An 18,154-nucleotide genomic window follows, 5' to 3' on the forward strand; every position below is an offset into this window, starting at 1 on the left:
TCAGTCAGATGGAGATTGTTTTAAGAGATAAATGAAAAACGTATAGAAGCGTTAATTCCAAAACCAACGGAACAACCAACAGAAAGAAAAGCCACATTTCCTTCCCCACAGCATGTTCAGGCCCAGCTTCATCTCCAGCTCTTTACTTTGCCAGTAAACTGAGAGAAGTTTCCAGAGACAAACTCTACTGAATGTTACACTGGCCAAGCAGCAAGTAGGGAGTGACTTTAATACAGATAAACCATTCCTGCTGCCAGAACTAAATAGCAAAAAAATTCACGACTACATTTTTTGAACATTAATTTATGTTCTGCCAGAATTTACCAGAACAGATAAAAAAGGGAGACAGAAGAAAGTGTCTCAAATATAACAAACTTTATCCAATAAGATTCAATTATTCAACTTCTTAGTCAGTTGTACAGGTTTTTGTTTAACCCTCCACGGCTATAAAATAGGTTTTGTTTGGAAGCTAGACATACTCCTAACATGACTCCAACCACTCTCGGCAAAAGGACTGACTTTTCAGGAGCAATCAAAAGCCTAAACTGACCTGCTTTCAGGAGAGACCAATGGCGAGTTCTCTGATGGTTAGCAGGGAGCTTTGTTTCTTTCTCCGAAGGAAGAAACACTGTGTGGCAGAGTCTGACCTCACACACCTGCCCCAGGCAGTCTGTAGCACACTCAGATTTCCAATGTGAAACCCTGATACTGGTTTATCCTTTCTGCTTCAGTGTGCGTGCATAATATGTAGGACACATTGCGGTCTCCAGCCTGGCCGCAAGCGCATGGGGCTAATGCCACAGCTATGCATCTAGGTGCTTGGTGATTCTGCGAACCTTCTCCTTTTTGTTTTTGTTCCCATGTTTTTTCCAGGGCTTTCCTCTGACATTCTCGGAGCTGGATGCAGCCAAAGACACAGGCCCGCTGCCAGGTTTATATCCCATCACGGTCTGGACACCTTTTGTCAGAGCACGGACATTCTCCTAAAAAACAATAAATATTTGCAAACCTGTAAGCATGGAGGCATTTAATTGTAGATTAAATTACAACATATTAATTTTAACATCAGGCATAAGCCAATGGAGATGCTAGGGGGCACATCCAGAACTGCAGAGGTCCCTCTGGCAAAGGGGGAGTGGTGCCAAGGGACAGAGCCTCAGAGGGCCATAGGTCAGACCGCTACCTAGGGGCACATTGGGATTGCAGTGGTCTAACTTTAGTCATTGGGCTGTAATGGCCTTTGCAGAGCAACACTGCAGTCACTCTGCTGGGATTCGTTCGTGCTCCTGCCCACCCGGGAAATGCCCAGCACATGGGCAGCTCAGTTTGGGCCTAACTGTGAACTTCTCCTGTACTGCACTGACAACAAGGGAGTTTTGGAGTAGGGTGGGAAAAAAAAGAAATTCCATGTCTTTAGCAGGGACATAGTATTTTTTGTCCGCTCGCTTGCAAGTGGGTGCTATGGACACTGGGGTCTGCCAGATCACCTTGGCAGGGTCCAGCGAGGCCTCGCTGATCAAGAATGCTATATTTGCCAATGTAGAGCTTGCAAGATGTCAAGCAACTTGTGCTGTTGCTCTCTGACTTCCTCCAGAGGGACCTGGAGCCGAGAGTCACGTCACTGTTGAGGGCTTGCTCGGTGCGGAAGCATCCAAAGTTGTTTTAGTTGAGACAAGTGGTACCAATTTCAAAATTCTTGTAGAGTCCTTCTCGGTGCTGAAGGACAGTGTTTCTGTCTGTGGTCCTGCCCGTTTAGGGTCCTTGGACCTCTCCTCGGTGCCAGTACCGGAGGTGCTCGGATGGTCGCCTCCTAAGTCTCACCTCTGAAGACGCTGAGGCTACTGACCTCACAGGGGAAGACTTTCTCTGAGGCGCCTCCTTAAAGGGTGAGCTAGTGGCCCACTTCCTTTCGTCTGGGGGGGAGAGAGTAGATTTTCTCTTGGTGCTGTGTGGCGAATGAGGGTAGGCTGATGATTGTGCCGATGGTGACCGCTGCGTAGGAGAGGTTACGACCAGCCTCAGACCCTGGTCTCAATGAGAGCTCTCCATTAGTGAAAGAATTAGCCTCAGTTCCCAGTCGTTTCTGGACCAAGCCTTTCATTTGAGGCAGTGAGTACACTTCTGAGAGACATATGCTGTCTCAGGGAGGGACATGTACTGGGAGTGACTGTCACTGACAGGAATGGTCTCACAACAAGAGAGGGACCTCTTGAGCCCATGGGATCTGGGCATAACCCCGAGAAGGGAGAACTTCCCAATTGGGAAGAGCGTAGAAAAAGAAACCTATGCTAAGCTAAAGAATAACGGGGAGGAAAGAGCAACAGATTTTTTTTAAAAAACAGGGGGAAGAAGAAAAAAAAAGGCAATGGCTAAGATATATAATGTTATAACGAGTATCAGAGGGGTAGCCGTGTTAGTCTGAATCTGTAAAAAGCAACAGAGGGTCCTGTGGCACCTTTGAGACTAACAGAAGTATTGGGAGCATAAGCTTTCGTGGGTAAGAACCTCACTTCTTCAGATGCAAGTAATGGAAATCTCCAGAGGCAGGTATAAATCAGTATGGAGATAACGAGGTTAGTTCAATCAGGGAGGGTGAGGTGCTCTGCTAGCAGTTGAGGTGTGAACACCAAGAGAGGAGAAACTGTTTCTGTAGTTGGATAGCCATTCACAGTCTTTGTTTAATCCTGATCTGATGGTGTCAAATTTGCAAATGAACTGGAGCTCAGCAGTTTCTCTTTGGAGTCTGGTCCTGAAGTTTTTTTGCTGTAAGATGGCTACCTTTACATCTGCTATTGTGTGGCCAGGGAGGTTGAAGTGTTCTCCTACAGGTTTTTGTATATTGCCATTCCTGATATCTGACTTGTGTCCATTTATCCTCTTGCGTAGTGACTGTTATATTAGTGAATGTTATAACGGAAACACTTCTGTTACTAAGGCTACGGATGTCTGAAGGGCTCTGCTGTGGATTCCATACCAGACCAACAGCGGCTGAGAAGCTCACGGCACGAGATGGGGAGGAGTGCATGTGCGCCCCAATAGGCACCGCTACTGATCTCCGATCCCCGGCGCAGGGTGTTACCGCATCTACAGTGGAGCGCCCATAGGGAAACTACTTAAAGAAGAACTTCCAGAGTTCCAAGACATTAAAAGTCAATATTAACAGTCCAAAGTGCTCCTTCACCAAGGCTTTTAAAATTCTTGGATGCTAGTTATCCAAACCTGCTGATTTATAAATGTCTAACTTTTGTAGCTGCTGTTTAACATCCTCCATGGTTACTTTTTCTGATTACGTTCTAAAGATGCTGACAAATTGCTACTAGCATAGATGTCTCTAAGGCAACTACTCCAGAACTTACCTGCTGGAAAAATTTTTTGTCCACCACATTCTCAATTTGTTTTGCGTTCAGATTGCTTTCGGACTTTTCTGCATTGCCCTGCATAGCTTTGTGCTGTGTATATCTTTCGTGCCGGTGTTGGAAGTCTTTTGGGTCAATCCCAGGAGGAGGATAGCAATACAACAGCTTACCCTGAAAAATCAAATCAATCAATCAATCAATGGCTTCCATCCTCGTGGCAAGAATCTCACAGCCAGACCCTGAAAGGGCAAGGGTGGGCTCCATGAGTTAAGAGAGCAAAACTATGTCTAGTGGCTAAGAGCTGCAGACTGAGTGTCAGGACTCCTGGGCTCTATTCCAGTGACTCGGTCTAACTCTAAACCCTTCTGCGCAATGTTTCATTTGCCTGGCTGCCAAATGGGTACAACACAGACCTCCCAATGGTGCCATGAGGGCTAATAAGGCTCATCCAATGAGAGGGACTATAGAAGTGCAAAGGATTATTATTGTCAAAGTTATGGGCACTGCAGCCATCATAAGGCTACTAACCAAAACAAGTTCTCTTTCCAACTATGCGCTGTATATTTGATAGATACTCCTTCCTCTCCAGCTAGCATGAGCTGCCTAGCAGGTCTCTTTCTGCCATCACACACAAAACCACCTTCCTAACTGTCATCAGCAGAGAGCTCATTCTTTTCTTAGACTCTTTTTGAGTAAAAAGCCCAGATTAGAGAGTTTTGGCTAAAGAAACACTTCAGCGTATCGCACTCCGTCATCCCCCAAAGGCAGAGCGGCTTGAGCAGGATCGAGAACAGCGGTAGCGAGAACTTACACTGACGTAATCTTTCAACACATAACGAGCTGATCTTGGCTGGTCTGGCTGCCCATGCGCTGTCATAAATCCTCTCATATCTGGGAGAAAGGCAGCAGCAGGTTAAAATTCAGAGCCCTGTTATAGCAGCCTCTCTGAACAGTCTATCAAGGGAAGAGAGACCCACAGCTATGCAATAGATACTGCTGTCGCTAGCGCAGCCCTTTCTTTTGAGAAAAAGCCCATGTCCTCTCCAAATCCCAGGCTGATGCTAGACTTGTTGGGAAGAGCCGGGATGGGAGATGAAAGCTGTCACCAGGTGTGGGGAACGCTGTTGATTGCAAGGGGCATTGAGAAGCATTCTAGTCAGAAGGAAATGCAGAGATTCGACAACCCCCCAAAACCCAATCGCTGTTAGGCTAGAGAAGATTAAACACACCAGAGAGTACACTCAGTCCTCAGAAGAGGGAGCTAAACAGCTGTTGCATTTAGCTCAGATTGACCCTGCTGACTGATTCGGGAGTGTTGGCATCAGGCACCTAACAGGAGGCGTGTCACAAACTAACTTCCATGTTCAAGATCATTGCCAGGTACCATTCAGATATGTATGTTTTATGTAAATGCCTTCTGATTAGGGTTATTTCATCTGCAGGAAGCAAATTTGCAAAGCATAACAATATACTCCTGTGGGAATTCTGCACCACTGCCCAATGCAGAATTCCATTTTTCTCTACACAATTTGTGCTGCAGAATTGCCGGCTGCCTGTAGGGGCTGCTGGCCCAGCAGAGCTCGGCTCTCCAGCTCACAAATACAGGACACTGCCAGGGGAAAGGGATGCTGGGAGGTTCCGGGCAAATGAGGGTTCTCAGTGCAGGAAATTCCGTACAAGCCCAGGACCCAGCATCAGGCTGTTTCTCCCTCTGGATCCCAAGGATATCGGGGGGGAGGGAGGGAGTGTTTGGACTTGGGGGAGGGGGGGTATCCTGCAGCTGGGCTCAGGAGGGTTGGGGGTGCAGGTGTGTGAGACCAAAGGGGCAGAGTTTCCCCCCCCCAAGATGTGCCCAGCTGGCATGTGTGACACACCCAGACGGAGGCGCCCAACAAAAGCATAACAGAGAAACAGGAACTGGGTTGTCGTAGGGGTTTCTTTAACTCTCTACTCCAAGGGGAATTTTTTTGTTGTCTGTATTGTTACAGACATACTTGCTGACAGGGTATTTTGAAAAAAATTACCAAAACAATTGAAACTGGTGTGATTATATTGTTACTTTGACAAATAAAATATGCACAATTTTGCAGAATTTTAAAATACTGTGCACATAATTTTTTGGCACAGAATTCCCCCCAGAGTAACTATAACACATACAGAGGATTAGCCATCTACACATGGCCTCCAGCAAAGGCCTCATAGTCCAAGAAGGAAGTTTTTAGTACCTGAGACACCCAAGTGTGAAACTGAATTTAACCCTATGCTTCAGTGACTACGTGAATTGCGGGGGGAAGGGGGAGGGGTTAGGGTATCATCACTCACATCCATATGCTGTTAGCAGCTCTTCAGATGTTGGTTGGCGATCTGGCTCCTCATCTTCTCTGGGCCTTATGATATTTATTCCATAGGTTGCTTCTAAAATATGTCGTGGGATATGCTGGCAAATGTGAGCTAGTGAAGGAAGCCACAGGCCGAGTTCTGTTCTGCGTGCACGAGATGCACAGGCGAAAGGTATTCTAGGTTACTCAGGGAGACTACTTTGCTTTTCAGAGTAAAGAATGACTTTCAGATTTGATTATATAGGTTGAAAAAGGAAAGACACATGAGCCTCCACAATGAGGATTATCTTAACATAACACAACTCAAAAGAACAAAGGCAGAAGACGACAAACACAGGTCTGTTGCATCCCTTGGGCAACTCCACTGACTTCAATAAATATGGCCAGACAGCCTTAGTTCCTGCTAGCATACAGTATATTTTACATCTAAGTGTTACCACATGCCAAACACACGTGCAAATACATTTCCAAACCCTGAGCAAAGGATATTAGAGAGATAGGTGGAACATGGTCCCTCATCTGGTCTATAGGCAAAATTCCACAGCAGATCATCTCTGCCTTTGTAGAGACGAAGTTTGGCATCACCAGACCGGGACAATCGCAGAGACATAGGCCAGGCTCCACATACAGAGTCTAAATGGACAAGAAAAGCACAGGTCACTGAGAGCAGCCAACGTATGTTCCAAGTGAGGAAAGGGAACGAAAGGCAGAAAAAATCACAGTAAAGTTGGGTGTGGGTGAGGTGAAGGGAAAAATGTTAGTGTGGGAGAAGATTCATTGAGCAGAAACTCCACAACACTACAGTGGTGGCATGGAGATGGCCAGCCAGAGCCTACACTCTGCTCAGCTGAAAGAAGAGCAGAAAGCCACAAGAACCCAGCTGTGTACCAGTGACTCCCGGGCACAAAGAAGAGCGACGGCTCGGAAGGCTTTTCCTTGCAGTCTGAAAAGAGTCAATCATCTCAAAGCGGGGGCAAAGCAGAACAGTCAAGGACGATACTCTTCCTTTACTTTGCGCTAGGGAAGGTGCTTCTCAACCTTTAGGAATCTAAAGTACCTACTTCTGACTGAGAACCCCTTCTTGCCATGTGCTGATGGAGAGAGGAAGGCCAAGTACCACATTTACAATGGAACATGGAAAATATTTCCATCAGAACAGAAGCCCTCATGCGTTACTCTCTAAGCTGTAGCCAACTCTATGAAAATGCTTGAGAACCCCTGAGATGTTCCTAAACCACGCTGGCACAGGTCAAAATAATACATGGCATTCAAATCAGAGACTTGAGAACTCCCAGCGTCTGTCACGGGGGCAAGCCACCTTGCAATCACACTTTCTTCAGCCGGAGGTGACTGAAATGCCAGCACCCCAGTGATACCTGAAAGTGCTTTGTGTGACCTGGCGTGGCAGACACCGACACTTTCTTGTTTCCAAGGATTGTGTTGATTGTTGAGCTCTTACCAACATTAGGGTAACCCACCTGGAAGGCAGAAAGTGGATTGATAAGACAGTCATACCAGGCAAGGCATTATTAAGCTACTAATAGAGGTTTGGCACAGGGGCTAACCATCAATCTAAGCACCGTTTGAAAGCTGTACTGTAGAAAGCTGCAAGGCTGCAGTGCTTAAAATGAATCCACACTGAATCCTTACTGATTTCACTTGCCAGGTTTTTGTCCTCACGGGAAGCGGGCCTTCTGGACAAGTGTACGTTTCACACTGCAAGGCTCTTGGACCACGTTAGCCTATTTCGAGTACAAGCTCCAACTTACCAGCCCTACTGTGATCTCTCCCTCCTTCACCTTCTTCCCAGTATGCATCGTTCTGAATATCTCCAGCAGTTCGTTTTTCTGTACCAGATGGCTGAAGTTACTGATGTGCCTGCTCTGCAGTGGCGCTGGGCTCTGCCCTAAAGCCCTGTCAGTCCTGCTTTCCATACAGCTTGGGTCACTGGACTTTACTTCTTCCTCACCATCATCTTCAGAACAGGTCTGCCAGGCATCCTCCTCCTCTTCACAGTCCTCATATTCATCACTGTCGTCGTCATCACTACCCAGGACTCTGCTTTCAAGATGCAGAGCGTTACCCCTGAGTGTGCTTTCTGCACCGCTCTGCAGGGCTCTGTGCTCTTCCTCACTGGACCTGTCAGCTTCAGAGTCACTTGCCACCTCTGCTGCCTCCTCAAGTTCTAGTCCCTGGGTAAAGAATGAGAGTTGCATGGATGGAATAGAGAGAGGGCAGAACGTAACCAGCAGCAGTGCTGTGGGGAAATAATTATTGTACTGTACAAATCTATGCAGCCAGATTTAATTCTCACCCCCTTATCTATTTTACAGGATTAGTGCAGACTGCCAATAAGCCATGCCACACTCCTGTGTCGGCAGCAGTCTGAGGGTTTGGAGCTCAGTAGAGGTCTTCCTCGAGTGGCTTCACATCTTTGCTCAGTACTTATTTCATTTGTCTTGAAAGAGGCCTGCAAGAGCTGTGCTAACTGAACTGAAGGGGTATATTATGCCATTTCACAACAGCTTTCAGTGCACGTCTCTATCTGCCACTGAAATGCTATTTTGTAACTGTGCAGATCTTCCCAAACTTTTCTTATTGTATACCCCCTTCCAGATCTGCCAGCTGCCTACATACCCCCCCTTCTCATCACAGATACTTTGTGTGTTCTTAAAGCTACCTTTCTCGAGCCATCTGTCCATATTTCACTGTTACGTACAGACATACGTATAGTGTGACATACAACCCAAAACCCCTAAGTTCTGAGCTCAGTTAGACTGGACAGTTGCTGGACAACTGAACCAGCGCCATATGGTGATTGGAGGGGAGGGCTCTGTACATCAGTGTCTCTGTGCATCTGTGTTCTCATTGTACATCTTGAAGTAAATTAACTACTGTATTTTTATATAACAAATTCCCACAGAGTTTTAAAACTTTGTCTGAGTAGCCTACTATGAAAATGCAATAAATAAAATAATCAATAAATAAAAGCCACCTTTACCCAATTCCTCCCGCATACCCCCCGAGATATGTCTCGTACTCCCAGAGGCATGTGTACCACAGCTTGGGAACCCCTGCTCTAGAGTGAGGCTCAGGAGTTACCCTTCCTTAAGGAAGAGGGTATTTCCCCTCTTTTTCTGGAGTTCAGTTACACTACTGCAAGCATGACTCCAAGAAAAATCATACGTCTCAGTCTTCACAATTCACCAGACACACAACCACCCGTGAACAAGTGATCTAAGCTACCTTACGTTCGGCACTCAGCCGCATGCCTTCTGCCAAGGCTGACCAGAACACAACTTTAACACCTTCTCTCTCAAAGAACTGCGCCCAAGCCACGCGCTGCTCTCTGCTCAGCAAATCCGCCTTGTTTAGTAGAACGATGTTCTCTTTGTCGCTGCTCACTTCCTTCACGTAACATTCCTGGAGAACACAAAAGGACTAGACAGGATTCTGATTTGGAAACCGCTGCAGTCCAACATCAAGGAAAGTAAAATTAGGTCTGCTTCAACGTACCCTTCGGTAGGCTCACCAACAATTCTACCATTAGGGCCTGATTTACAAAGGATTCCGCACACAGCTGCATGTCTGATTTGCAAATGCAGTTACTGGGACTGCTTGCACAAAGTGGATATTTGCAATACAAAGGGCCAGACACAGCTGGTATTTACGTACACAACATACCCTAGATACTCGTGCGGGTGTGGCACAGAAAGGCTCCAGACCTTGGAGTACCGAGTCCCAAAGCTGACTCTCTATTTATCAAGTCTGCAATTTTGTTGCTGCAGGACATTTTATTTCAGAGGCTTCTGTTAAATGGCTGCTGTTTCTGTGGGCTTGTCTACACTGGCAATTTACAGTGCTGCAACTTTCCCACTCAGGGGTGTGAAAAAACACCCCCCCCCAGAGCGCAGCAAGTTTTAGTGCTGTAAAGTGCCAGTGTAGACAGTGCACCGGCGCTGGGAGCCCCAACCCTCGTTGAGGTGGATTTTTAGAGCGCCGCAACTACACAAAGCACGTGACAGCACTGCCACGGCAGCACTTTAGCGTTGCCAGGGTAGACTAGCCCTTAAATTCCCAATATTTCTTTTAAATGTTTAGGAGAAGAGTAATCCACTGGTTTTTGATTCTACGCTGCTTTTGAGAGGAGTATATAATATACACACACACCTTATATGCTGTATAATCCATATAATGATACTGTATATAAAATTATACACAGTCAAAGTGAGCACTGAGACAAGGACAGTAGTTTAGAAGGACATTTGCTTCACTTAACTTACCAGATCTTGGCATCTAAATAGGAGAGGATTTCTGGCATCTACTATCTGAACCACAATGTCACTGCAAAATAAAAGGCCAATAAGCACCTTCTGCTGGCTGTTCTCTGTATAAGCTCAATGACTGCCAAGCACTGCATGAGGAGAAGGGAAAGCCCCAGGAGATCAATCATGCAGGATAAGCCCATCTGATCCCAAGTGTTGAACCTGCTCAGAACTCCAACTGAAACAGTTCCTTCACACACACAGTCCTTGTCAGTGTGCCCTTGGGAAAAACTTCCTAAGTCAAGAAGTTTACCACAATGAATATGAGTAAGACTCATGACTGTTCAGTGTGAATACCATTTATGTCAGAGATACCACTGCTATCCAATTCTCCATCCCCGCCTTGGAACCCAATAGTGTAGACTCAACTAAAACTTCCCAGGGAGGGACCACCTCAGAGATGGAGGGATAGCCCGTACACGTGTTTCAGCATTGAGATTAGACTGGTTGGTTTGGAATTTTATGACGAAAGATACAGTTACAAAATGATGTAGAGAGAGTCCATTAAACAACACACAGAGAAAAACTAGTACCAGCTACATCTGAAGGGAGTGAAAGCCAGACACAAAGGAATCGTATAATGCATCACATGGGGATGGGATAGAAATAATAAAAGCTGAATATCATCCTGATAGCAATGTATTAGGACTGTGTATAGTAAGGAGAAGGAAATGGGAGACGTCCAGTTGCTGAAGACTTTTGGAACAAGATTGAAACAAACACTTCTAGAAAATGCCCGTAATGTGCAAGCCTGTATTGCCAGGGATATGGACTGGATGGCGTAATAGGTCTCTCCCATCTTCGAGTTTTATGATTAGACCACAAACATGAGCTCCAAGGAGAGCACACAGATGTGTACAGACCAGCTCCACTGTCTAAGCACGTGTAAGGTGTCTGGATACCAGACATAAGGGCGCATACAAAGGAGGATGTTTCTCACAGCATGGGAGCTCACCAACCAAAGCCTCCTGTGACATTGAGACAGTAACAAAGAGGCTCTTTATGAAATAAGCAGATCACTGTGACCTTGCTGCTGAAGTATTTTTCAATTTCAGAAAAATCAGTAGAGATACAATCTCAAAGTTAATTACTAATAAAATTAAATGCCTAAACTAGATTAAACTGGCAGACGGCTTTGCTCCTCTGTTTCAGCTAAGCAGAGCAAACAGAAAGATTATTTCTGTGGTATGCCAGGTTGTTGTTAATGTCCCCAATAATCTTCTTCTGAATGGCAAGAGGCCCTAGACCAGGAGCCCACTCTCCACCTCACCTTAACTTTCAAGTGCTCCACTATTCCAGAACACATCATTTTCCTGCCACCCCAGTGCCATGGAATAACTATGTAGGTGGGGTAGGGGTGGTGGTTAAAGCGGATAAAAGATTTTGAATGGACAGCCTAGAAGGCAGATCCGTCAGGGAATCCACTGAAAGAGGGCTGCAGGTGTTGCTGATGTCAGTGGGACTACTTGTGCTGCAAGCAAAGCATGTGCACACGCATCTGCAGCATCAGGGCCTAGAATTGTGTGTGTGTGTGTGGGGGGGGGGGGAATATTTAAATTGCTTTTAATGGCATAAAATCTCTCACTTGAAAACAAAATTAATGCAGTGTTCACAATGTGGTCCTTCAATATGTTCACAATCACTTTGTTATTTTTTTTAAATATACACAGGCCAAGATATTAAAAAATAGGAACCTAAAGTTATATTACTAAGTCCATATTTAGGCAGTTAAGGGTGGGGTTTTCAAATGCCTTTATGTGCCTTAGAAGTACAAGTCACTGACTTCAGACTGCAAACTATGATTTTTTCAGTTTTCTTGACTTGGGGAAGTTCAATATATTGGAAGGTGGAGTTGGTTGCAAACACAGCACGGGCTATCTGCTTATCAATCATATGTTTCAGTTTCTGCTGTTCTCACAGTGAGGCTGCTAATGAAGCCCTGGATATGTTTTCAGCATAGATGAGCATTTTAGGTCTGAAGCTTCATAGTTACAAAATGTCCACATTAGCCACTTAAGACTATGAAGTGGGAGTAAAGTAAAGTACTAGCAACAAGTGAATAAAAAACATCTGATTTAAATGAATAACAAAAAAAGGCAATGATCTCTCTCTCTAAGTCATGATTTTTATCATCCGTGACACAGAAACCGATAAATGTTACCTTCTTTCAATGACTCTCCAGAGCTGGCGCCAAAAGTCTAAATTCCGTTCAAATGGGGTCAAAATCAGTTTCTCTTCTTCCTCTAGCCTAGAGAGAAACAGAGAGGATACTCCACACACAGATCTTGTTACACAGCAAACACAGCACCAAGACTGCTTAGAATTACACCACACTCGCCTCTCATGGAGTAATCTACAAGGCAGGGACCCAAACACTAAGGTGCCCCTCCAGTGAGGTCTCTAAATAGATCTCAGCTCCTGAAGAAAACCCACCTTAGTGCCATTAGTACACAGATGATGTGATGGCAACAGGTCACAGCAAAGAAAAGCCAACTCCATCAGCAAACAAACTGGGAAAGTTCAGAGCTAGGGTATCAGAACAGATCAAAGAATTTACCCCCGTGTCACCCAGTATCTACACAGCTAGTTGGCATGTGAAAAAAATGCACTTGGGGGCCATTCCTGGCAGCTTACTCTCTGGGCCAGCTGCGCTCGGCTCTCATGGGGGGTGGGCACCTCACATTTCTCTTGAGCAGCACTATCCTGTAGAAACCGGAAGTGACATTGACATTCTCTAGAGACACATGCTTATCCCGCCTCCTCTAAAGGGGTGTGGGTATGACATTGTGCTTCGGCTCAGAGCGAGGAATCTGAGGGGATTCTAAATTAACCTCCATCTTTTTGGAAAAAAGGAGAAACCTGCAGTATGTAAACATGATTTATAGGTTTACTTGCTCCTGCCTCAGCGCAGGGGTCTGGACTCAATGACTTTTCAAGGTCCCATCCAGCCCCACAATGCTAGGATTCTAGGCCATATGGTCCAAATTCTTAACCTCAGAATAACCAGGGTACTTTTCGGAAACTTGCCACAAGGATGGGCCAGGATCACAGTGGTCACAAACCACCAAGGGTTTTTTCCGGTATTTACCAGGAGCAAAAGACATGATCCCTGTGTCCTTAGGGCTCTAACAAAGATATAGAAAACCCACCCCTCCTCTAATGTCATTGATTAGTTGTGTTAAGCACGAGTAGCACACTCACCGAACAAGCTGTCGTCTCCACTCCAGAAAGCTCTCTCTCTCTGCTTGCTTTAACTTCTCAGCACTGGTTCTCCTATCCCAGTATGGTCTAGAATGATCATATATTGAAAGAAACATACAACAGTGTTTTAGAATGTTTTCTTGGTTATATTTGTCCAATAAACTTCAGATCAGGAAGAACATTTGCTCTGGACAGTTCAGAGGCATTTTATTGGTGGTTGTTCTTATGTACAGATATCATATTTCTTTGTTCTCTTTAAATATGAAATCTCATTTCAAAAAGTGATGAGTGCATTAAACAGAACAATGCATTCCATGATGCATTATAATCTCTCACTCAAAAGGCCAGTTTCCTCAACTGTATTGCATAGGATGTGGGATTCGTCTCTCCCGCTAGATCTTTTTGAGTTTAAGAGTCTCTTCTATCTGGCTGATCTCAAATAGTGCGGCTGAGACTAACAGTCCTCTTTAAAGAACTGACTTTTAAAAATAATCAGTACCTGCATCTTTCTCAGTGTTAAAACTCTTATATTCCAGTCAATCATCTTAACAGTTTATTCTTATGATTCTCAATTCTGCAACTGGTTCAGCTTCTGAAGGCAGTGAACTAACACCGCATGCAAGGACGAGTGACAATCAGAAGCTGTTGCATAGGGATCCTGTTCTTGAGAAGGTCTTGCACTGCAGCATTGTAGGTGAGCTAAAGACTCAATTTTAAACAAACAAGAGTACAAGAAACAAATCTATCCATAGCGTAATAGTCCTATTTGTGTTTCAAGTAAACTGTATTTATCATTTTTAAAGCTTTTTTGTTGTTGTCTCCACACATACACAATGCACTTTGAGACTACACACTATGGCTTCAGACCAGAGCATTCAGGTGGAGGGCTATTACCCTTGAATTAGAAAACCCAATTATTTTATCATGCAACTATAATAAAAAAACTAAATTAACAGGTTAGTTAACAATTCAGTACACAGCATATATGTTTGAGCACCATGAAGTGGCTCAAAAATAGAGTATTACATACAACCAAGAATTTATTTGGCTGTTTTGCAAGTCAACCTGTTAGCTTAACTTTTTTTAACATTTGAAGTAGTATTACAGTAGTAATGAAATGACAGAACAACAGGACACGTGTCCTACTAAAATCACCTCAGCAGAATACTATGTGAATGAAATCTAAATCATTCCTCTATAAATATAGTAGCTCTGAAGTCACCAGGTTTTCTGAAGAGGGAATAATCCCCTTTTACCCAGATTCACATGGTCATGAACAGCAACAATACAAAAACCAACCAAACAAAAATAGTTTGAAATTTTCTCACTTTCCAATAATACCACCAACATCCTCATCATCTAGCTCGTATCTAACCATTTCACCAGTAGACCACAAAGCGCTTTACAAAGGAGGTCAGTATCAATATTCTCATTTTACAAATGGGACAACTGAGGCACCGAGTGGTGAAGTGACTTGGCTGAGGTCACCCAGTAGGCCAGTGGCTGAGTTGGGAACAGAACCCAGGTCTCTTAAGTCCAAGTCCAGTGCTCTACCCACTAGGGCACGCTGCATACCCTAGTATGTGGCTGCTGGACTGCTTTGGTTTCGCCGGGTACATCTACACTGGAGATGCAATGTCCAGCTCCGGGAGACATACCCACGCTCTCTTGGATTGAGCTAGCATGCTAAAGCCAGCATCGTAGCCTGGCTGCACCACGGAGGGATGGCTAGCTGCCCCAAAACCAGAGCTAGGATTTCTGATAGGACTGTACTCGGGCAGCGAGCCCATCCCACCACCCGTGCAGCCACGGCTGCGAGGTTTAGCATGCTGGCCAATCAAAGGCAGCACGGGTGTGTCCACCCAAGCTGGAAGTTACACCTCCGGTGTTGCTGTACCCTGTGAAAACCTTCCAGCTCCAGTGTGGACACTCCCAAAGCGGTATACGGTATTTTGAGTTGCCTGGTGCCTCACCTTATTTAAAAAAGCACACTACCTGCTCTGCTGCTGGGCCTCTGTGCTCCAGCACTGAGCCTGGTATGTTACACCAAGAGTGCACTGCCACCCAAGGGACATCACGAGGTGCCTGGTACCCCTCACAGCACCAAGGGCAGGTTTTCTGTGATGTAACTGGTACATTCAGATCAAAAATTCAAGCAACAGGACAACATTTCAGTGAAGTGCAAATGTTAGAATAAACGTGTCAAATAATAACGGCTGCACTGTAAATCCCCATAAAAGGAAACTTACACAGGAAATGCCAATAGACTCAACGGAGGAGACACTGCAGTATTGCCCTGAGCAGGATCTTACCTTCTTGGTATACACAAAAACTGTCTGTTTTCCTCATGGAGTTTCTTCATATTTTTGGTCTCTTCTCCTGTCAGCTGGACAATCGTCGCCTTAGAAGGAACAAACTTGATATTCGATTTCTCTGTTTATAAAGGAAAAAACCCTGCCATTAACATTCACACTCAGCAAGTGCAGATGTTAGGATCTGGGCTCCAATAAAAGAATGCCCATGTGAAGGTGGTGGGATTACACGCCAAGCTGGTAGGAAACCTTTCCAGTGAAAACCATTCAACTACGTACCAGTCAATGGTTGCTGGGCTCACTTGACACCAATAATTATATGCAAATTCTGACTGCGAATTTGTGCAAACACAGCATATGTGCTTCAGTTTACAGATGCTACATCAGTTGTTGACCATTACGATAAACACAGTTTGAGTCCTTTGGGGAGACTTTAACACTATTGTCAAAGTGAATTGTTTTTAATGCTAATTCAATGTTTGGGAAAGGTATGAGATTAATAGTACCGGGAGACTGAAGACCTCTAACAATAGAGCAGAAAGCACAGATGACAGCTATGTAAGCTTTCCACCCACTCCTCTGCTAGTACACTTCAACCTTCACCTAGCGGGACAAAGGATTAGTCCCCATTCAATCCTTGGCTTCTTTGCAGATAATGCAAAGTAACGTTCCGTGTGTAGCGTGTATCTGTGCGATGTGCTTCTGGTTCCATTAGGAGATGGATTGATACCATGAGACATTCCACATAAGGCCTGCTCTACACACAAATTTGCACTGAAATAGCCAAGTTGGTTTTAAATTCACATTTTCCATTGTTTTGTATGAGTCAGTGGGTGGGCATGCTCAATATGGAATAACAGTACCCTATTTTAATTTAGCTTAATTCAAGCTTTTTCCAACTGATATTAAATCAAATAGGACACTTATTTCAAAATACACATGCCCACCCCCAGACTTGCATCAAAAGTGTTGAACAGCACCAGGGATAATACTGCTCCTTGCAGAACTCAACTAGAAACACACTTCTTCAATGACAATTTCCCATAGTTAACTACTTTTTGAGCATGGTCAGTAAGCTAGTTCTTAAGCAATTCAATATGTACTCTATTAATTTTGTATGGTGCTAATTTTTTAAATCGTAATATCATTATGTACTAAGTCAAATACCTTACAAAAGTCTATTACATCTATTCAGCTACTTTTATCAACTAACCTTGTTATCGTATTAAAAAAAACAGATTTGTTCAACAATACCTATCTTCCATAAAACCATGATAAGGGGTATGGAACAACTTCCGTATGAGGAGAGATTAATAAGATTGTGACTTTTCAGCTTGGAAAAGAGACGACTAAGGGGGGGATATTATAGAGGTCTATAAAATCATGACTGGTGTGGAGAAAGTAAATAAGGAAGTGTTATTTACTCCTCATAACGCAGGAACTAAGGGTCACCCAATTAAATTAAAAGGCAGCAGGTTTAATTAGGAGGGAGGGATAGCTCAGTGGTTTGAGCATTGGCCTGCTAAACCCAGGGTTGTGAGTTCAGTCCTTGAGGGGGCCATTTAGGGAACTGGGGTAAAAATCTGTCTGGGGATGGGGTCCTGCATTGAGCAGGGGGTTGGACTAGATGACCTCCTGAGGTCCCTTCCAACCCTGATATTCTATGAAAAGGAATTATTTCTTCACACAACACACAGTCGACCTGTGGAACTCCTTGCCAGAGGATGTTGTGAAGGTCAAGACTATACCAGGGTTCAAAAAAGAACTAGATAAGTTCACGGAGGATAGGTCCATCAATGACTATTAGACAGGATGGACAGGAATAGCGTCCCTAGCCTCTGTTTGCCAGAAGCTGGGGATGGATCACTTGATCATTACCTGTTCTGTTCATTCCCTCTGGGGCACCTGGCATTGGCCACCGTTGGAAGACAGGATACAGAGCTAGATGGATCTTAAGAAGGGCCATACTGGGTCAAACCTATGTTCTTATGTAATGCTACAGCAGCTTATGCAAAAACATAGGGAAAGCCTCAGAAGCCGCACGCTCCAGCTTTTAACATACCTAATGCCTATTAATACACAACATATCTTTACATTTCAAATCATCATATCATGATGGATCTCTAGCATGACCAAAAACTTACCAGCCGCAAATTCAGTTCCTGCAAGCTCTGCTGTAGCAAGGAATTCCTCAAGCGAGCTTTGTTCCGTCACTGACTGAAGGTTGAGGCGGCCCCAGTCATACCCATCATTTAACTCACTTGTATGTAGCTGCAAAGAAAAGCAGATGTGTTGTCAGGCTGCTCTGTAACGCCCGTAAGCACCAAGTCAGAGGCCATCTAACAGAGCCCCCAATGGCATGTTCACGCTGGGCCTCGAGGATTCAGGGCATTGGCCTGGCAGGTGGCAGTTCTTGCCAAGGACACAGACAGCACAATGGGGCCCACACTGTGATTCTCCCTGTGTTTACCGCACTGACCTGCTGAGGTGCAGGCTAGGAGAGACCCAACGTCACGGGACCAAGGCTCTGAGCGCTCAGCTAGTCTGGGCACCCGCGTGGGAGCACTCCATGGGAGATGGGCACACCGGGGCGGGGGAGGGGGCTCCCCGTGCGGGGGGGG

At 44.9% G+C, this 18,154-nt stretch overlaps 1 protein-coding gene across 2 annotated transcripts; it reads right to left on the reverse strand.

Annotated features, from left to right (window-relative positions):
- Positions 1–212: 212 nt before the first annotated feature.
- LSG1 (large 60S subunit nuclear export GTPase 1) lies at positions 213–17,804 on the reverse strand (the record flags this gene model as incomplete). Of its 2 annotated transcripts, XM_034781891.1 has the most annotated exon segments (13): positions 213–983; positions 3,357–3,527; positions 4,168–4,247; positions 5,679–5,802; positions 6,185–6,328; positions 7,072–7,173; positions 7,465–7,887; positions 8,942–9,118; positions 9,979–10,039; positions 12,182–12,268; positions 13,222–13,308; positions 15,534–15,654; positions 17,678–17,804. In XM_034781891.1, coding segments are annotated over 13 exon segments (1,884 nt in total), but the record flags the coding sequence as incomplete, so codon positions are not given.
- Between the last annotated feature and the right edge of the window lie 350 nt (positions 17,805–18,154).

This window comes from Trachemys scripta, chromosome 9 (genome assembly GCF_013100865.1).
Source record: "Trachemys scripta elegans isolate TJP31775 chromosome 9, CAS_Tse_1.0, whole genome shotgun sequence".
In the NCBI taxonomy this organism is placed as follows: Eukaryota; Metazoa; Chordata; order Testudines; family Emydidae; genus Trachemys; species Trachemys scripta.